The 22,229-nt window shown below is 46.4% G+C and overlaps 1 protein-coding gene across 3 annotated transcripts in view; it reads left to right on the forward strand.

The window, feature by feature from the left end:
* Positions 1-9,907: 9,907 nt before the first annotated feature.
* Positions 9,908-22,229, forward strand: part of CPNE8 (copine 8) — a 271,698-nt gene continuing 259,376 nt past the window's right edge. The window contains exon 1 of one of the 3 annotated variants that reach the window (XM_054019129.1): positions 9,908-10,240. In XM_054019129.1, the coding sequence (XP_053875104.1) occupies positions 10,101-10,240 (140 nt within the window). In that variant the 5' untranslated portion in view covers positions 9,908-10,100. The remainder of the gene's footprint in view (positions 10,241-22,229) is intronic. The other 2 variants (XM_054019120.1, XM_054019112.1) reach the window with 2 other exon arrangements.

Raw genomic sequence — 22,229 nt, forward strand, 5'->3', positions numbered from 1 at the left:
ACCAAACACTTCACCTGCTGTGGACCATGGTGAGTAACAGATGCCTATGGATGTACCTGGGTTGGGTAATAAGACCGGCTCACCCTGTATCATAAACAACGGGCTACCACAAGGCTCTGTACTTGCACCAACCTTTTAAATATTTACATAAATGACATGCCGCCAACTAAATCACAAAAATGTGGATATGCAGGTGATCCTGCCATGACAATCCAAACATCAAACCTCCATGAAACTGAGAAAGCATTAACTGAGTACCTCCAGACTATGGAATACTTCTGGAAATGGAGGCTCAAACCAAACCCTGGAAAAACAATAGTAAGCGCATTTCATCTTGATAATCGGAGTGCCAAAAACATACTGAAGGTAGCTTTTTGTGGTAAAAATGTGTGAAGTGAATACACTTCAACATATCTCAGAGTGAAACTCGAACGCATGATCATCTTGAGAAGGTAGTTGCAAATGAGAGCCAACATAATCCAGAAACTAGCAGGTACAACCTGGGGTGCATCAGCATCAGTATTGCGAACATCTGCAATAGCATTTGTATATTCAGTAGATGAATATTGTGCACCGGTATGGAGCAGATGCACCCACATGTGATGTGTGGATACCAGGCTGAATACAGTGATGCAGTGCATCATGGGACCCTTTAAGTTGACTCTAACACCATGGCTACCTGTTCTGTCTAACATCGCTCCCTTGCTGATAAGCTGAACTGCTATGACATTCCACGAAGGTCAGCGAATCCAGGAAAATAGATGTCTTCCTATCCACCAAGACTTTGACAATGACCCCCCACCCCCCGCAACATCTTAAGTCCTGCAAGCCTTTCTGGGATCATTCGTTTAGCCTCATGAAATCAGACTATGATCAGAAGGAGACTTGGAAAGCAGATTGGGCTAAATCAGACTTAAAAAATAAGCACCTTGTGCCAGATCCCACACAGAAGGTTCCTGGGTTTGACCTTCCAAGGTCATTTCGGTTAACTTTGAACTGAATCCGCACCAACCATAGTAGATGCAGACATCTAATGCACAAATGGAAAATCAAGGATGCCCTGGTGTGTGAGTGTGGTTACCCACCACAGACCATTGAACATATCACTAACTATTGCCCAATTTATAAATATGAAGGAGGCATTACTGCAATAAATTCTGCTACGGCTGATGTAGCCATTTGGCTCGATCAACTTCAAGTGAAATTGTAGTTGCTGCTCTACATCAGCCATATGAAAAAAGTGTCATCTACAAATATTTTGCAGATGACACTTTTGGGGATTTTGTTTTCTTCCAGGTCATTGATAAAGTGGCATTGGGCCAAGAATAGATCGCTATGGGACCCTACTAGAAATACCTCCATAGGATAATTCTCCATTTACAATTTTTTGAGATCTATCAGTCAATATTTTTTAAATCTTTGGTGCTGGCCTTGGCTTGTATGTTTAGTCTTTTGCCTACCAGATGTCTAATGTCTTAAATCCAGTTCTCAACTCACTATTATTTTGAAGTACTCCTTAAGAAAGGCTATTCAGGGGATTCATTATCAGAAACTTCTGATTCAGAATCAGAGATTAAAAATGAATCAACTGAAGATTCAGAGGAAATACCTGCTTTGTTTATTTTAACTTTTTCTTGTAAGAGGGACTTGAGACCTTTTTTAAGGAGGCTTGGTTTTACTTTAGTCAAACTTTTTATTGGGAATGTTTGACTCTCTAATTTTCTTCCTCCTTATTGGTGGGAAAATTATTCCTGACAAGTCACCTCACAGTGATCTTAGTCTGAGAAGATGATACAGGCCTTTAAGAAGCTGGGGAACTTACAAGGCATTCATAAAAAATATTAACCAGGTCTCTGTCATGCCCCCTTTCCTTGTCTTCACATACCAGCCCTGGGAGCTCCTGAAGATGTGGCATAGAATCAGTTCTGTCTGACTATGTCTGCTGGGTTCTCCTTCATTGAAGCAATACCCCAATATTCATTTATGACTGCTTTAGGGCTCTTTTTGTTGGCAGAGACATGTGGCACTGCTGGTTGAGGTCTAGTATCCTTGGAAAAAAGATTTTACAGTCTAAGCCCTAATGTTGCAATCAGGTCCTTGTAATCAGATCCCTGCACCTGTGCTGAACTCCATTCAGTTCAATGGGGCTCCATGCTGGCAGAAGGGTTGACCTGCCACATCAGCTTGCAGACTCAGAGGCCTAAATCTGACATATGTCATTTTGCAGTGGGGGAATAGAGGATTAAGAAAGGAGTTACTTAAAAATCAAGGTGAAGGGAATGTAGCATTATAAGAGTTCATGTTTAATTTGAATCCTACTCAAGTTAAGATGCTTACCTTTTTTCAGATACATCTATCCTGCCAATTTTTATGGCTTAACAATTACATTTACTTTTTAAAAAATACACTCTTTTCCTGTTTTTGCGTGAAAGACCACACAAAGCGGGAAATGGGAGAAAGTATGGTCCATCAATTAGGGTACTAGCCTGCAAGTCAGGAGAGCTAATTTAAATTACCTGCTCCTCCACAGACATCTTGTGTGATCTTGGGCAACTCACTTAATTTCTGTATCTCAGTCGCCATCTTTAAAAATGGAATAATAGTACTTTCCTACCTCACAGAGGTGCTCAGATACCATGCTAATGGGAACTATATAAATACTGGGAAATTAGATGAAATTATGGCCCTGATCCTGCAAATTCTTATGAATGTGTTTAACTTTACTTATGGAAAATGTCCCACTGAGTTCAGTGGACTACTCTCATGCCTTTTCAGCATTATTTCTGATAATTCTACTATTTCCATCTAGTAATGGACCAATACCATTGTTAGGATTCCTTTTGTTCTGAATATGCTTTAAAAATGCCTCTTTATTGTTCTTAATTCTGTGGCCACTGATTTCACCTTGCGTTTGCGCAGCTTTGTGAAACTGGCCTTTTAAAATCACCAGGCATATATATTTATGAGTGTCAGAATTCATTTTTTATTGTTTTATGTTTTGATGGCTAATATTATATTTAAGCTTTTCTAGATTATCAATTTAAATTTTCACAGTTGCATGAAATTGTGGGATTTAAGCATTCTTTCTACTTTTGTCTATTTAAATTTTCAGAGTTGCGGGAACTTATGTAGTAGTCAGCCAATAATAGTTTAATGACGGTAGACATTGAGGTTCAAAGAATTAAAGCTTCATAACCATGAAAACACACGTATATTTTGCCATGTGATGTTGACAAAGTGATTATCCTTAAATCAAACTCTAAGTTCTCAAGCAGCAGCATTTTTCTTTTCTGTCTGTAAATTTTGATGACTATTGATGGAAATACTTTTGTTTGTTTGTATGTGTACAATTGAAATTGACATTTACCAACAAAAATTGAATTCTTCCAAATCTATCTATATATATATCAGTAGTTGGACTTTTATTCTGTGTGTACAAAACAAATGTGATTAAGTCATGATCCCTTGTACTTAAACTATCACGGATATTTAGTTCTGTGATCAATTCTTTTTTATTTGTCAAGATGAGGTCTAATACAGAATTGCCCTGTGTTGAGTTAGGAAATTGTCACCTATAATATTTAGAAATTCTAAGGAAGTTTTAGTACTGGCAGCATGAGACCTCTTGCATGTCACTTAGGCTTTGTCTACACTACCACTCATGTTGGTATAACTTATATCGCTCAGTGAGGTGGTTTATTCACATACCCCTGAGCTACATAAGTTACACCGAGATAAGCGCCAGTGTGGACAGCGCTATGTTGGCGGGAAGGCTTCTCCCGCTGAAATAGATTCATAGACTCTAGGGCTGGAAGGGACCTCGAGAGGTCATCAAGTCTAGTCCCCTGCCCTCATGGCAGGACCAAATACTGTCTAGACCATCCCTGATAGACATTTATCTAACCTACTCTTAAATATCTCCAGAGATGGAGATTCCACAACCTCCCGAGGCAGTTTATTCCAATGTTTAACCACCCTGACAGTTAGGAACTTTTTCCTAATGTCCAACCTAAACCTCTCTTGCTGCAGTTTAAGCCCATTGCTTCTCGTTCTGTCCTTAGAGGCTAAGATGAACAAGTTTTCTCCCACCTCCTTATGACACCCTTTTAGATACCTGAAAACTGCTATCATGTCCCGTCTCAGTCTTCTCTTTTCCAAACTAAACAAACCCAATTCTTTCAGCCTTCCTTCATAGGTCATGTTCTCTACACCTTTAATCATTCTTGTTGCTCTTCTCTGGACCCTCTCCAATTTCTCCACATCTTTCTTGAAATGCGGTGCCTAGAACTGGACACAATACTCCAGCTGAGGCCTAACCAGCGCGGAGTAGAGCGGAAGAATGACTTCTCGCGTCTTGCTCACAACATACCTGTTAATGCATCCCAGAATCACATTTGCTTTTTTTGCAACAGCATCACACTGTTGACTCATATTTAGCTTGTGGTCCACTATAACCCCTAGATCCCTTTCTGCCATACTCCTTCCTAGACAGTCTCTTCCCATTCTGTATATGTGAAACTGATTGTTCCTTCCTAAGTGGAGCACTTTGCATTTGTCTTTATTAAACTTCATCCTGTTTACCTCAGACCATTTCTCCAATTTGTCCAGATCATTTTGAATTTTGACCCTGTCCTCCAAAGCAGTTGCAATCCCTCCCAGTTTGGTATCATCTGCAAACTTAATAAGCATACTTTCTATGCCAACATCTAAGTCGTTGATGAAGATATTGAACAGAGCCGGTCCCAAAACAGACCCCTGTGGAACCCCACTCGTTATGCCTTTCCAGCAGGATTGGGAACCATTAATAACTACTCTCTGAGTACGGTAATCCAGCCAGTTATGCACCCACCTTATAGTAGCGCCATCTAAGTTGTATTTGCCTAGTTTATCGATAAGAATATCATGCGAGATCGTATCAAATGCCTTAGTAAAGTCTAGGTATACCACATCCACCGCTTCTCCCTTATCCACAAGACTCGTTACCCTATCAAAGAAAGCTATCAGATTAGTTTGACATGATTTGTTCTTTACAAATCTATGCTGGCTATTCCCTATCACCTTACCACCTTCCAAGTGTTTGCAGATGGTTTCCTTAATTACTTGCTCCATTATCTTCCCTGGCACGAAAGTTAAACTAACTGGTCTGTAGTTTCCTGGGTTGTTTTTATTTCCCTTTTTGTAGATGGGCACTATGTTTGCCCTTTTCCAGACTTCTGGAATCTCTCCCATCTCCCATGATTTTCCAGAGATAATAGCTAGAGGCTCAGATACCTCCTCTGTTAGCTCCTTGAAATACCGCTACTTGTTGTGGGTGGATTAATTATGTCAATGGGAGAGCTCTCTCCAGTCAACATAGAGTGACTACGCTAGAGATCTTATGGTAGTGCAGCTGCATCAGTACAGCTCCACCACTATAAGCTCTCTAGTGTAGACAAAGCGTTAGACTGACGTCCCCCATGATCACACAGCTTTTTTCTTGCATGTTGTAGATAGATGCTTAAGGAACTGGTCAACCTGTTCCCTAGTTTGAGTAGTGGTTTGTAGCAGACACCGACTAGTATCCCATCCTGAACTTTTTCTAAGCATTCAAGAGCAGTTTCTTCTGAGTTGTTTCACTAAGGCCTTGTCTACATTACACAGGTCAACATAAGGCAGCTTATGTTGACCTACTTATGTCACTGTGCACACTACAGCCTTGTCCAGCCGATGTAAGTGCCCTACTACACTAACATAGTAAATCCACCTCCACGAGAGGCACAGAGCTCATGTTGGTGTAGTTATGGCGACACTGTCTGTGTAGACACTGCCTTACTTACATCGGCTGTTGGCTGTCTTGTCAATTCCATGGCTCCATGCTGCCCCCAGCTCCCTACTCCCAGACAGGCTCAGGCCTGGAGGCTCCTGATCAGGGAGTCAAGAAGCCTGTGTGACTGCCCCGCCCCCATTTCCAGCTGGGAGTAGATAGCTGAGTATCCAGGGGACAGCTGGTCTCCCTATGGGGAGATGTGTGGAGCTGAGAGCCCTGGCTCTCAGCCCCCCACAGTGCCCCTCTTCAGTCGGTTGAAGTGTTCCTGGCGAGGATGCACAGCACTGACAGGAGGGAAGTGTGGACATCAGCCACGGGCTGTAAGTCGACCTAACATAGCTCAACTTAGGGCTGTAGTGTAGACATGCCCTTAGAAACAGGTAGGGTTATTTTTGACAAGAGTGCTCCTGCCTCTCTCCTTTATCCCCACTCAATCTTTCCTGAATACATTATAATAATTGATTGTAACATTCTAAACATGACTCATCCCACCAATTTACAGTACTACCACTTATATCAAATTTACGCTCATAAATGGGCAATTCCAATGATTAGTGTAGGTTTCTAGAATTGGCACATAATCAATTAAAGAATTTCTTCTTTTCATGGCCTTTGGTGTCTTGATTCATTTTGTTCTCAACATCATGATTTTGTGCTAAGTGAGTGCTTATTTGTTCCCTCTTTTCACACACTTCCTCTCAGACTACTGTAGCCAGTCTGTCCCTGAGAAGACTGGTTCCTGTTCTACTGAAATGCAGGCCATACAAACTGTGCAGCCCGTTCTCCCTGTGGAAAGTGGACTAATACTCCACAAAGCCAAGCCCCTTTCCCTTACACCACTTACCTAGTCAGTGATGCACTTTCTTTGCTCATTGAGAAGGAATGATCTCCTTCCCTGAAGTCATCTATAAGCTGTGAGATACCTGGCAATGCAGTGTCATTAGTGTTGATATACACCATCATCAGTGAATCCATACCCTTTGATTTCAGAAGCCTATCAAATCTTATGGCAGGTCTACACTATGGGGTTAAGTCGACCTAAGTTATGCAACTTAATAACATAGCTGGAGTCGACGTAGCTTAGGTCGACTTACTGCGATGTCTACACCACGACTTACCTTATGCTTCTCATTTCTGGTGGAGTACCAGAGTCGATGAAAGAGCGATCTGTGATCAATTTAGGGGGTCTTCACTTGACCCACTAAATTGAGCCCTGGTGGATTGATCACCGTAGCGTTGATTCACCATAAGTGAAGACATGCTGTTAGAGTGATGACTCATAGCCTTGGTTCAGGGAAGATAGCACATCATCCTGTTGTCCATCTGTTCTTTGCAGAATGTTCTTCCCGTTCTTGTTAGTATGGAATCCCCAACAAGAAGCGCCTGTTTTCCTTGAACAGTTGAAGGTCTTTGAGGGCAAGTAATCGAACTGAAAATAGTTTTTTTTTTTTTAACTAACCTCTATTAGTTATACTCTTCACAGTTACTTGCAACAATAGGTGAGACATTTAGGAAGAAGGGTGATTTTTTTTTTTCCAAGTTGGTGTTCCTTTATCAGAGCACGGATCATTTAATCTAATGGTAGAGTATCATTTTCTGATGGCTTTTGCTTTTAAATGATTAGGCTTAACAGGAGCAGGTAAGGGGTGTATATTTTTCAGGGTGCTATACAAACATTAAATGGTCCAAAATAAATGCACTGTTTGTGGAAACATTGTGTAACTAGTGTCCGCCGCTCCCCAAGGGCCAAGTGTTATGAAGTTATGCAGTGAGGTATTTTCTCTTTTGATTGTATGGGGGACACCTTCGTTGCTTCTGCTCAATAGTGCTGCCTGGTGGTACTTAGGCCACTCTGATTAGCTGCTCATTAATGTCTCTGCCTGGACTGTCACTTAACTGAAAGCCATCAAATTATCACAGTATTTTCTGTAGTACAAGAAAGAACATTAGTATTCCCCTTTGCTAGGTTTTTTTCCCTCCCAAAATAATGCTAAAAAACTGGTTTAGGCCCTCTCCTTCCTGAAAATATACAGGGTGTTGAATGAGGGTCCAGATGACATGTTAATTATAAACATGAAGTGTGTGTGTGTCTTTTTAAAAAAAAGAGTGAAAGAAGAATTGGCTAGACCACTCCCAAGCCTCTTATTCACATGGGGGTGGGGGGAGATTTATTTATTGAGGCCTGCCCTAAATCTCACACTGTTTGGGGGAGGTTAAACTCCTTCTGTCAGACCCCCCCAAGTCTCCCTCATCGGGGAGATGGAGAGCTCCAGGAGGGAGACTTCCTCAGGCAGTTTCTGAGTGGGGGGGGGGTTGCTCTGTATGCTCAGGGAGCATCCCCATATCTCATGACTTCCACCCAGCAGCTGGAGAGCCCTCTGCCCCTTTAGTTCCCCTCCCACTAGCAGCTGGAAAACTCTATCCTGCCCCATAACTGTTTCCAGCATAAACTGGCCCCTGGGCTGGTCTAGCAGAGTTGATGCTGCTGGGGGAACAGGGAGAAACCTCTTGGGCTCTTGCCTCAGCTGAATCTGATTTGCTGTTGTGCTATCGCTACGTGATCGCCCTCTCCATGGGCTCAAAAGGGGCTCGGCTGCATTTCATGCAGAGGAAGGTCCCTCAGCACTTGGGCTTAGGGTTACCACCTGCTCGGTATTTGACCAGCCTGGCCCTTTTTTTATGGATGTGCCAGTTGCCACAATAATAATTTAATCTGCTGGGTTTTTTATGTGGGTCCAAAAATTTGCATTATCACAATACACCAGGATATCTAATGTTAAAAGTTTCTGTATCTAGCTAAAGCTGCTGTTTTCCCATTTCCACACTTTAAGTGGTAACAGATCAAAACTGTTCAAAATACAGCAGCTGTCTACCCACCAACGAGCAAGCACACCGTGCACATGTGCGAGAGGGTTTGAGTCACGCAAGCGTGAGGGGATGTTATCAATCTTATCTATATGTGTTCTCTCCATAGGTGGCTGTTGAAGGGGGGGGAGTTGCAGTGTTGCCTTGTGGTTGCAGCAGGCTTGCCTTGTGGGGCGGGTTAGGGTTGCCAGGTGTCCGGTCGAAAAGGGACCCTGGTAGCTTTGGTCAGCACCGCTGACCGGGTTACTAAAACTCCAGTCGGCGGTGCAGCAGGAGTAAGGCAGGCTTCCTGCCTGCCCTGGCTTCACGCGGCTCCTAGGTGCAGGGGAGGCCATGGGGGCTCCATGCGCTGCCCCCATGCTAAGCGCCGGCTCCTCAGCTCCCATTGGTCAGGAACTGCAGCCAATGGCTGCAGGGGCAGCACTCAGGGCAGGGGCAGTGTGTGGAGCCTCCCTGGCCCCTCCACCTAGGAGCCAGACAGGTTGGCTGCTTCTGGGAGCTGCCTGGCTAAAGCCCACACCCTGCATCCTCTCCCCAGCCCAAAGCCCCCTCCTGCACCCCAAGCCCCTCCTCAGAGCCCACACACCCCAAGCCCAGTGAAGTGAGTGAAGGCTGGGGAGACCGAGGGAGGGAAGATGAACTAAGTGGGGGGCAGAACCTCAGAGAAGGGGCGGTTCGGGCGGGGCAAGGGTGTTTGATTTTGTGCGATTAGAAGGCTGACAGCCCTAGGAGCTCCATTTTTTATTTTTTGCATTTCAAAGGTGGTAACCCTATTCAGGCCTCCTGTGCCTTAGGCTCTCTTCAGGGGTCTGGCTCCAGCTCTCCGGCCCCCTGTGCCATGTACTCCCTTCCTTCAGCAGTCTGGCTCGCTCCCGCCGCCCTTTGTGTGACCGCCGGCGAGTAGCGCCTGCCCACAGCGGCTCAGGGCTCGAGGTAACCGCCAGATGTTTGGCCGCAGGAGGCTTCACTTAACGGAGTCCCCCACCAGGGGCCGCTGTACACGTGTCCCGGCGCTCCCAGGGCGGGTAAGGTGCTATTTCTCCCCCACCCTCCCCAACTCGTGGCGCAGGTTCCCTACAGCTCCCGCCGCCGGGGCGGCTCATGTTCCAATCCCCTGCTGGCGCCACGCGGGGCAGGGAACGCTCCCGCTCACCCTGCGCGGGGCAGGGAACGTTCCGCTCGCGCGGCCCGGGTACGTTGGAGACCGTTGGCCACTCGTGGGGCCCCAGGTTGGGGTTAGTGTCACGCGCGGGCTTTGCCCGTGGTGACGTCACCGGTCGCGCTCTACTCTCACTCAGTCGGCGTTTCCCGACCGCGTGCAGCAGTTTGAGCTCAGCCCAGCGGTTCCACCCAGTCAGTTAGTGGCCAGCAGTAGTAGCGGCGGTAGTGAGCTCCCGTTAGCGACGCCTCTTACGCCCCGCCCTGCCCCATGTTCGGACCTGATAAGCAGTCGGGGCAGCCGAAGCTGGACTGCGGTGGCAGGTTCGGGAATATGGCGTCTGTGGGGGAATTTAACTCGTTCAGCGCTAGCATCCCGGCCACCAAGGTGGAGCTGTCTGTGTCCTGCAGGTAAGCGAGCGGGGTTAGACGGTGCGGGGCACCCGCGGGTGCTGCCTTGCGTGGCGTGTCGGGTGTGAAAGCCCCAGCTCCCCCTCTGGTGCCCTAGGAGGATGGGATTGGGGCGGGGGGGACGTGTCTGATCCAGCCCCCTTGTGGTTTCTCGGGCTGGGGTGTGCGCTCCACTCTCCCTGTGATGAGCTGTGGGCGGAGGGTCCCGACCCTTCCCCCGTGGGGTGGGCAGGACGGGGACTTGGGGAGCAGGCGGAGTGAAATCCCTGAGCGCTGCGGACCGTACAAGGGAGAGTTGGTTTCGGTTCCTTTTCGCAAGTGCTTTCTGGAGAGACTTGGCTCATCCGCTTCTTCTGGGAATGTTCCAGCTGGGAGAAGTTGGTAAATCCTCATGCAGAGGGCTGGGTATTCAGACACCAAAATCTAGTAACAGGCTCCTTCCCTTCCTGGGAACGTCCGATTGGCTCTGGTGTTACAGGCTACGCAGGGAGTGTTGGCAAATACATAGAGAAATAGTAGATGGGGGATTCCCCGTACCAAAACGGTGTGGCAGCCTGGGCTACCGCCCCAGATTATTTCCTCATGGGAGGGCTGCGTGTGATGCAGGTGTCTTTATTTAGATCGGTTCCAAACCTTTCGCTGGAGGAGAGAGAGACAGACTCGAGTTGGGTTTCTGTGGTCAAGGAGCATTTCCTCAATCTGGCTGACACTTATCCTCAGACCTGTCCCCAGGTCTCATGCGATGCGGAGAGGAGGGACAACCCCTGTCAAGACACTGTTTAAAAGAACCTTGTAAAACTGTTTCAAAACCCTTAACAGTCCAGTCGCATACTCCGTCCATCCTTGACTATGATGTTGATGGTAACTAAAAAAAAACAACAACCCCTAACTAATGATATTTCAATTGCTCATCAAAATTTACTCGACCTGGGTGCGTGTGGGCAAGTAGAATGTTCTAAGTTGGGGAAAGATTTTTTTTCCCCCTCTAAGGATGAAGAATTTTTGCTTTGTGTGCTATGAGACCCTCTCCCTAGTATTTAGAAATCTCCTTAAAACTGCCTAATCGACTGTAGAACAGCAACAGCCGTAGCTGGTGTATTTGGCAGCTTTAATTGTTGTTTCCTGTTGGGAAACGAAACAGTCTGCTGAGCCATTGCCAGTGACATACTGTACTACTAAACTGTCCCGGGGTGTATCCTCTCTGTTGCTTCAGAGGTGCCGAGGTTACCACTGCCACTCCTTCAGCGGTTTACAAAACAGAACGGCTGCTCCTAAACTCCCTTCCCCAAAGTAAACCTCGTAGCTGTTTTGATAAGGGGAACACGTCGAAACAAGGATAAATCAAAGAGAAGCACAATAATCCTCGACTTCCTAATGGCTAGGCAGATGAAAAGCTAACACGCCCTCCCCCCGCCCCCAGCAAAACGTGCTTGTTTATTATTAGGTTGTCCATTTTCTCCACCAATATTTTTGTTTAAGTTGCCTATTGCCTCTTTTCTTAATCTAAAATTACAAGGTGTCTTGGAAGGGGATGGCCTTCTTGTTAATTTTTTGTACAGCACTGTATAAATTGATTAGGTTCCCTAGCCACTGTCTGTAATACAAATCATAAAAAAGGCTGATGTCCTCCACTTTCTATGTAGAAGAGGGCTGAACTTATTTAATAGGGGTTGGTTTGAAGACTGTAAATATTCTTCCTTTTGGGATGGAGTTTTTTGTATATTGAAATTGTCACAGTTTGTGATGCCTCGGAATATTGAATTTCTAGAAGTCACCATAGAGTTTCTAAATAGCACCCAAAGGGAAACTGGACACCACACAAGGCATGTTATTGTTTAGAGAAAAACAGGCTCTAGGGTTCAGGAGCTTTAGTTTTAGGGTTGGGTTTTGTAAGTTAATGCTATGATATCTGTCATTTTGTGGTATTTTATACTTTTTTACTCTCTTTTGTGTGTAATAAGAGAACACCTCTTTAATTCAGATTGCTGGTTTACTTTTTTATATTTTATTTCAGATTTTCGGTCCTATAACTTGGCAATAAATAAAACAGTATTATTATGAAACTTGAGTGTTGAAGAAAATAGTACTGATATAAAACAGTATAGCCAAATCTAGCTGATTGAGATATACTAGTGGGTTTTTTTTTTTTTTTTAATAAGTCAGTCAAGAAGTTATTTAAATACTATAACTCACTTAATAGGATTGGCTAAAATATGGGTGTTCATGTCTCTGTACATGCCGTAGCTAGACAAAGGAAAACAAAACATTCCATGGGTTCACGCAACAGAAAGAAAAACAAGGTTGTTCAAACAAAACTGGCTTCTCATTTGACTATTCGCTCCTCATCTTCATTCCTGTGTTAGGTCTTACTTGTCAAATGTTAATGTCTAAATATCTGGGAATTCCCTAAGGGAATTTCCTTTATAATGCACGTGGTAAACTGCACTTTTTTTGATTGGCAGCAGCAACATGTATTAGTATCAAAATGGAAAATGAATGACTTTAGGAAAGACACTAATGAATAACACATGATTATGACTCATCTGTGTACACATTTATTGGCTAAAACCCCAAAAGAAATAGCATTCTAATACAAATATGCAATATGGACAGAAGAATAAACTGCCAGATACAGCAATAAATGCTTCAGTTCAGAAATTGCTAATTACATTTGTTTTAGAAAATGTCTGCCTTCATTTATACTGTAGTACAATATCTTAAATTATATAATTTATATAATTTCATACTTCCTTATCTAGTGCTAATACTGGTTCTAATACTGATTATCAGCTAATAGAGCATTAGTTTGTGCTGATCTGTTCCTAGATTCCAGCTACTTTTTCCACTTCCTTTTTGGATGTCTATAGGAACCATACAACACTAGTCTATTTATCATTTGCTCACTGGTGTAACTGGGCTGTCAATGGACGAAATATGGTCTACTAGTTACATTAATAGATAGGGAGTCAAGCAACATGGGTTCTCTTCCTGACTTCACCAATCATTCACTCTGTGACCTGTGGAAGTCACTTGGCGCTTAAGTTTCCCCATCAGTAAATTGGAGTTAATAATAAAACTATGTTCACACACAAATGAAAGTAGTATTTCTGACCTCAGGAGATTAAAAAATGAGTTAGACCACTCAAGAAACCACAAACCATGTGATTTCCCCCCCCCCAAGATTTTTTTTTTTTAAAGAAGATTATAGAGTGTGTGTGTGGTTTTTTTTTTTTTTTTTTTTTTTTCCCCTTTCTGATCTGTCTTTTGATTTTTGAATTCCCTCTGCCTATCACACGCATGTGTGACAATTGGTGTTGCTCACTGTCCCAATTTTATTTAGTAAGGTGATTTTTGGCCCTGGCTGCAGGAGTAAGTTTGCTAGGTATCCAGTTTTCCACTGGAACAGCTGGTCGAAAAGGGACCCTGGTGGCTCCAGTCAGCACGGCTGACCAGGCTGTTAAAGTCCAGTTGGTGTGAGGCTGGCAGGCTCCCAACCCGGCTCTGCACAGCTCCCCTTGGCCCCAGCCTGGAGCCCCCTCCTGCACCTGGAACTCCTCATCCCTGATCCCACCTCAGAGCCAGCACCCTCAGCTGGAGCCCTCACCCTCCTGCATCCCAACCCCGTGCCCCAGCCCAGAGCCCCTTCCCACACTCTGAACCCATCAGTCCCACCACTCAGCCCGGAGCCCCTCCTGCACCCTGAACCCTTCATTCCAGAGCCCATACCCCCGCCTGGAGCACCCTCCCTTATCCTGAACCCTTCATTTCAGGCTCCACCCCAGAGCCCATACCCACTCCCATACCCTAACCCCCTGCATCAGCCCAGATCCCCTTCCTGCACCCTGAACCCGTAATTTCTGGCTCCACCCCAGAGCCTGCCCTCCCAGCTGGAGCCCTTACCAGAACCCCAACCCACTGCCTAAGCCTGGTGAAAATGAGTGAGTGAAAGTGGGGGAGAGTGAAGGTTGGGGGAGGGGGATGGAGTGAGCGGGGGGCGGGACCTCGGGGAAGGGGCAGGGTAAGGGTGTTCCGTTTTGTGTGATTAGAAAGTTGGCAACTCTGTGCAGGAGCTCTCACCCCTACATCTGTCTGTCCCTGGTCCAGCGATTAATCCTGCCTCTCCTTCCCCCAGTTCCTGCATCAGTTCTGCTCATTTGTAGCCCCGATGTCCATAAGTTCTGCCTCCTAGCCTCTCCATCAATTCAACGTCCCACCCCATCAGTTCTGCCCTCTACCTCATTTCTGCTCTTCCTGGGGTTTTTCACTTCCCTCTCCTAGGCCTGGGAGTGGGGACTACAGCCGGGTCCCCTTCTCCCCCTTCCAGGCTGGGGCGATGGGGAGGATTAGCTCCAGAGGCTCTGCACCCCTTTATACTGTTCCCAAGCTGCATGTTGCAGTGAGTGTGGGGAGGACCAGAGGAGCTGTCAGAACTATAAAGGGAAGGGTAACCGCCCTCCTGTGTACAATACTATAAAATCCCTCCTGGCCAGAGACTTCAAAATCCTTTTACCTGTAAAGGGTTAAGAAGCTCAGGTAACCTGGCGGACACCTGACCCAAAGGACCAATAAGGGGACAAGATACTTTCAAATCTTGGTGGGGGGGGAAGGCTTTTGTTTGTGCTCTTTGTTTTGGTGGAGTTCGCTCTTGGGACTAAGAGGGACCAGACATCAATCCAGGCTCTCCAAATCTTTCTGAACAAGTCTCTCATATTTCAAACTTGTAAGTAAACAGCCAGGCAAGGCATGTTAGTTTTATCTTTGTTTTCTCAACTTGTAAATGTACCTTTTACTAGGGTGTTTACCTCTGTTTGCTGTAACTTTGAACCTAAAGCTAGAAGGGGGTCCTCTGGGCTCTTTAAGTTTGATTACCCTGTAAAGTTATTTTCCATCCTGATTTTACAGAGATGATTTTTACCTTTTTCTTTAATTAAAAGCCTTCTTTAGGAACCTGATTGATTTCTCCTTGTTTTAAGATCCAAGGGTTTGGATCTGTTTTCACCAGGGAATTGGTGAAGAGTCTCTCAAGGCTACCCAGGGAAGGGAATTAGCAAATTGGGAGTGGTGGCAGTGGACCAGATCTAAGCTGGTAGTTAAGCTTAGAAGTTTTCATGCAGGCCCCCGCATCTGTACCCTAAAGTTCAGAGTGGGGAAGGAGACTTTACATGGTGGCAGGGGTGGGATCATTTTAAACCAAAAGCCAGTAAGATTATATATATATATATTTTTTTTTTTTCTCTCCTTTCTAGCTGCTTGGAAAGCAGAGCTGAAGGTAGATGCATATCCTATCTATCCTTGCCTGAATGCAGAGGTGTTAAGTTTTTTTTAACAAGGGTCTTTGTTAAGAGAAGGGCTCAAGCCTCTCTACCTCTCGGGGATAGCTAGTTAGAAAGTCTCTATTACCTAAGCAGCCTGAGCTGAGTGCATCCCACTTTCAGTGAACTGCAGAGGGGTGTGTCCCAGCACAAAAATACAGGAAAATGACTACCAGTGAAGCAGCTAACAAACTAGAACTGGCCAGACTAGAAGCAGAAGAAAATGAAAGGAAACATCAGAGACTGCTCCAATTAAAAAAACTCAAGAAAGAAGCTGATGAGAGAGCTATGGAGGAGAGAGAAAGAGAGGAAGCATGAACTGGAATTAGCAAGGGCTAGGCAGAATAATCCAGACAGCTCTAGCAACCCCTCTCCAGGTACCGCTTTCCATCCCAGAAAATTCCCCACCTACAAGGCAGGCGATGATACTGAGGCCTTCTTAGAAAATTTTGAAAGGGCCTGCCTTGGGTACAGCATCACTACAGACCAGTACATGGTAGAGCTGAGGCCGCAGCTCAGTGGACCCTTAGCAGAGGTGGCAGCTGAAATGCCTAAGGAACACATGAACGGTTATGAACTTTTTAAAAACAAGGCCAGAATCAGAATGGGACTAACACCTGAACATGCCCGTCGGCGGATCAGAGCCCTAAGGTGGAACCCAGACGTGTCATTTACCCGACATGCCTACCACATTGGGGAAAAATTGGGAGGGCTGGATATCAGGAGCAAATGTTAAATCTACAGAAGAGTTGCCCTTCCTAATGCAAATGGAGCAGTTTTTAGAGGGTGTTCCTAAGGAAATAGAAAGGTACATCTTAGATGGGAAGCCCAAAACTGTAACCGAGGCGAGGGAGATTGGAGCCAAATGGGTGGAGGTGACAGAAAAGAAAAAAAACTAGTAGCAGTTGGAGCGAATATCAGAAGGGGCAACCCGAAACAAAACCTTACCACCGGGGACAACCCACGGCCCCACCTACATCTCAAGGGAAACCCCAGATGCCCTTCTCACCCCACCACACCAGTCTCCACCAACCAACATCGCCCCGGTGATACCTTAGCAGGGCGATGTTTTAAATGTAATGAACTGGGACATATAAAGGCCCACTGTCCCAAGCACCCCAACTGATTACAGTTCATTACACCCCAATCACACCAAAGATCCCCAGGCCCAGATGCCTCTCTCATACCCTCGGAGGAAGGGAAACCTTAAGAGTGGCCGAAAAGAAGGTTATCGCGTGGAGGGACACTGGGGCACAAGTGTCGACTATCCACCAATCCCTAGTGGACCCCAAACTCATCAACCTGGAGGCTCCGGTGACAATTCAACCCTTCATGTCACACTCTGTAACCTTGCCTACAGCCAAGTTACATGTCCAGTACAAGGGCTGGTCAGGAATGTGGACCGTTGCAGTCTATGACAATTATCCCATCCCCATGCTGCTGGGGGGAGACTTGGCCAACCATGTGAAGCTAGCCAAGAGGGTGGGAATAGTCACCCGCAGCCAGGCTAAGCAAGCTTTCACCCCCCCATCCCTGTTCCTGAGCTGTCCACCAGGGCCCCGTCTGTGTTACCAGAGACCCAGACAAAGGTGGTGGAACCAGATCCCCTGCCAACGACTGCAACAGCCGTAGTGGATCCAATCCCAGAGACCCAGCCAAAGCCACATTGGAAGTGGTGGCAGCAGACCAAATCTAAGCTGGTAGTTAAGCTTAGAAGTTTTCATGCAGGCATCCACATCTGTACCCTAAAGTTCAGAGTATGGAAGGAGCCTTGACAGGAGCCATCCCCACTGTTCCAGGAGGGGATGAGGGACTGGAGCCGAACTGAGCTTCTGAGTGTTCCTCCCCCACCCTTCTTTCCCCCTCCTTTCTCAGCTGTTTTTGCTGGTGGTGAGAGGGAGTGTGTATGTGTGGGGGAGGGTAAGAGCTCTTTCTGTAGCAGCTCCGATTGGTTGTTCTGCCCCATGAAGTGGACAGGTGGGGCAGGCAGCCAATTGGAGGACTTTTTTTTTTTTTTTCTCCTGAGGCAGCACTCAAATATGTCAGATGACTGGAGTGTCTTGCTTCATCATAAGACTTGCTACAGCCCTGGTGAAATCCAGACACTTGTGGATAAACTGGCTCATCTCTTGGCATTGATTTTGCAATTATTTCTTTTTTTGTCTACAGTATTTCATCTAATTTTTATGGATATAAAATGTGAGCATAGGCATAGTCTTACAATTGTTGGAGGAGCAAGAAGTAAAAATATTTTTCTTTCTATTATTGATTTGCATTATCATAATGCCTAGCCTTGGAGTCCTCTGTATTTGTGAAGTGCCTAGTAAAACAGGGTCTTGGTCCATGACAACTATTCAGTGTCAAATAATTAGGGAAAGGACCAGAGTTTCTGTGAACCTAATAGAGCACAGTATATCTGTGGCTTTCTAATCCATGGAGACTCTGGAAGTCTGCAGGTGCTGGCAGGGGGATCTATTCAGAAGCACCAAAACAATTGTGCTTTTAACTTTAGATACTGACTTCCATAGTTTTAAATACTTGGGGTTTTTTAGTGATGTGTTTAATGTTTGTGTTGGGATTAAATGTGATCTATAAGTAACTTATAGACGGGTGGATTTATTTAATTGTGATGTTACATATATTAAGAAGAACTTATTTGTGGTGCATTTCCATTTGTGAGATATGGTGCATCTGGTGTATAGCTGATGAACTGCATTGAAAAGTCATGTCTAGCGAGGTATGGGGGCAGGAGGTGAGGATGACATCGTTGACCTACTCTACATAAGGGAGTGCACCACCTCAACAGCCTCAGTTCCTTTGCTACTGTCACAGAGAGCAAATGGAACTCACCTTTTTTACCTCAGGCTAGCTCTTCCCTTAATCTGATTTTAATACTTTCTTGTAAACGTGAGTTGAGTAATATAGGATAGTTTAGTATAGAGCCTGCCCTTGTCCTGGGAGCCATTGAGTGCTCACCAAGACTTCATGGGGCCCAGAGCTTTATGAGGGTTTCAACAGGTACACCTCCCTCAGGGTTCCATGTTATTCCCACTGCCTTCAGCGAGAGAGTGTCTTATGGCAGCTGGATGCATAGGCCCTGACTCCGTGGGTGCTCTGGGGCTGAAGCACCCACAGGAAAAAATGGTAGCCCCCCTATCAGAACCTCCCCCTCTCCCCAACTCCTCCTGCCCCCCAGTAGGCCCTGCCGATCAGTGCGTCCCACTCCCTCCCAGCACCTACCACGGATCAGCTGTTTCACGGCATCAGGAGCTGCTGAGGGGGAGGAGCGAGGGCACAGCATGCTAGGGGAAGGGGGCGGATCGGGGGTGGGGGCTTGGGGGAAGGGGTGAAGTGGGGGTGGGGCCTGGGCAGAGCCGGGGGGGGGGGGACACCCCCCAGCAGCTTAGAAACTTGATGCCTATGGCTGGATGTTAACTCCTGGGTACTGCCAGCCCTTCAGTCATAAACACTCTCCTCTGAATTTACGCCAGGCCTCAGTTTGCCTTGCAAGTTAATACTAAGTGCACCCAGTTCCGAAGTTCCCCATAAGTGTCCCTCTGTAGTATCTAGCCGTGATCCACTGGACATTCACAGAAATTACCAGATAAGCCGTCCCCAAAGGAACACAAGATTGTTCGATTCAGCTGAGTATAATCTCCAATATAACAACGCAGCACTGTAATCTGTTTATAGTGAAAACAAATATAAAGTATCAGAGGAGTAGCCCTGTTAGTCTGAATCCACAAAAAGAATGAGGTGTCCGGTGGTACCTTAAAGACTGGCAGTATATTTATGCCAATATCTGTAATTTTCACTCCATGCATCTGAAGAAGTGGGTTTTTACCCATTAAAGCTTATGCCCAAATAAACAAATATAAAGTTTATTAATAGATTAAGAAGTATGAGATCGTAAGCAAGGATAGTCAGAACACCAGGTTACAAATAAAACAAAAGGTATAACCTGCTTCTTATAGTCTAAACTTAACTTTAACAGGCTAAGCCTTTGTCTAAAGATGTCTGTCTTGCCCAAACGTGCTTTCAGACAAATCCTCGTTGAGATCCCATTTTCATGAATGTAATTGCACTGTTCAGTTAGTCCCCAGATGCAGGATAAAACAGGGGTCCTTTTGCCTTCCTATTATACCCCAGAGTTGATTGTCTTTGCACCTCAGATAGGTGCTTTGTCTGGCAGAAAACAGGGTGGATTGATTTAAATCAAGGTGATTTTAAATCATGATTCAAATCACCAAGTGGAAATCCTCTATTTCAGCAGTCCGCAAACTTTTGAGGGTTGCGCCCCTGCCTTACCCCTGTCGTGTCCCCACCTCCCGAGCTGGGGCAAAAGGCAGGGCCACGGCTTGGGGGGAGAAGGAGGGATGCGGACTGGGGCTCTACAACCCCCCCCCCTGCGCAGGAGGGGTGTGTGGGGCCCCAGGCCTCCGTAGGGGTGGGTGGGGCTGGCCCCAGGCCTCTGCGGGGTGGGGGGCGGGGCTGGCTTGGGGGGTGGGGGGAACCAGCACTTACCTGCGGCGCGACTGGGGCCAGGTCGCTGCATTTCCCACCGCTGGTGAGTGAAGGCCTGAACCTGCTGCACTCCTCAGTGGAATGGGAGCGGGGCTGTGCTGGGGCAGGGGCTGGAGCAGCACACAGCTGCGCAGGGCACCAGGAAATTTGGTGCCCCAAATTTCCTGGTGCCCTATGCAGCTGCGTACTCTGTGTATGAGTAAGTATGGACCGGGGTAAGGAGGCTGAGGCTGGGGCAGCAGCTGGAGGTGGGAGTGGAGCTGCAGCCGGGCTGCGGTGAGGATTGGGTGGCCGGTCCCACGGCCAGGTCCGGCTCTGCTCCTGGCTTTGCCCCTGCCTCGTCCTTGAACTGGGAATGGAGCTGAGGCTGGAGGCTAGCATGGGACTGGGAGTGGAATGGTGCAGAGGCTGGGGACAGGGCCAGGAGCTGAGGCCAAGGAGGGGCTAGGTGGTGCTCCCTCCCTGCTCCTGTGAGGCTGGCCTGGGCCCCGCCATGTCCCCCTGGACATTCCTCCACACCCTCCTAGGGGGGCCTACCCCACACTTTGCTCTATTTAAATAATTGATTTTAATCAGTTTTTTTCTAAAGAAAGGTGTTTTCTTCTCAGTTGATATAACCATTAAAACAGCTTTAATGGTTGCAGCTAAATAGAACTTTTATACTAGATTTGGTATATCTTTTCTCCATCTAGGAGAGCACACTATAACAATATACATTCATTTAAGTAATTTATTTAGCTTAATTTCAGATTCTTTTAATTGTACCTTTTTAAGCATGTTGGAAAATACAGTAACTTCTCATTAAAGTCATCCCGGTTAACGTTTCGTTGTTACGTTGCTGATCAATTAGAGAACATGCTCGTTTAAGTTGCGCAATGCTCCCTTATAACCTTGTTTGGCAGCCACCTGCTTTGTCCAGTGCTTGCAGGAAGAGCAGCCTGTTGGAGCTAGCTGGTGGGGGCTTTGAACCAGGGTGGACCGGCAGCCCCCCTATCCGCTCCCCTAAGTTCCCTGTGCGGCAGCCGCCCAGCAGGCTACCAATTGCCTGCAGTTCACCTGTGTCCCTCCCCCCACTGCCATGTGCTGCTCCTGCCCTCTGCCTTGGAGCTGCTCCCGGGAGCCTCCTGCTTGCTGTGTGGGGGGTTGGGGGAAGAGAGGAGCTAATGTCAGGGTGTCCCCCTGTCCCCCCGCTTACTCCTTCTCCATATAGATCAGGGTGGGGACATGACAGGGCTCAGGACGGAGGGAGCTTGCTTGGTGCAGCTGCTGTCTCAACTTCCTGATCTATGTAAAAAGGCAATGTACTTAGAGTGGTGTCAGCATACTTAAAGGGGCAATGTGCATCTCTCTCTCTCGCTCAAACAGGGTATGTTTCTCTCTCTGCCGTGCTGTCTCCCCTCCCTCCATTCGTCCTGCCTTGTAGAGTGTGAGGCTACAGGTATGTCTACAGTACCTGCCAGATCGGCGGGCAGCCATTGGTCCAGCAGGTTTCGATTTATCGCATCTAGTCTAGACGTGATAAATCGACCCCCCCCCCCCCCCCCGAGTGCTCTCCTGTCAACTCCTGTACTCCACCACCGCGAGAGGCACAGGCATAGTCGATGGGGGAGTGGCAGCAGTCGACTCACTGCAGTGAAGACACCGCGGTGAGTAGGTCTAAGTACGTCAACTTCAGCTACATTATTCACGTAGCTGAAGTTGCGTAACTTAGATCAATTTCTCTCCTCTTCCCCCCCTCCCCCATGTAGACCAGGCCTAGATTAACAACAATGTGTTAAACAATGTGTTAACCATTGAGGGCTCAGCCGAGTGCTAGTTCATCATTTAGCAGTAAGGCATTCCCTGGGAAACATCCCACTCTCTTCCATCCTCTGACTCCACCACCTCAAACAAGCTTCACAATCATCATTGCTGTGTACAGTATTAAATTGTTTGTTTAAAACTTATACTGTGTGTGTATGTCTATCTATATCTATAGATATGTCTGGTGAAAAAAATTTCCCTGGAACCTAACCCCCCCTATTTACATTAATTCTTCTGGGGAAATTGGATTCACTTAACATCGTTTTGCTTAAAGTCACATTTTTCAGGAACATAACTACAGTGTTAAGCGAGGAGTTACTGTATGTTGCTTATTTACTAGATAATTCACT

This window comes from Malaclemys terrapin, chromosome 1, assembly GCF_027887155.1.
Source record: "Malaclemys terrapin pileata isolate rMalTer1 chromosome 1, rMalTer1.hap1, whole genome shotgun sequence".
Taxonomy (NCBI): Eukaryota; Metazoa; Chordata; order Testudines; family Emydidae; genus Malaclemys; species Malaclemys terrapin.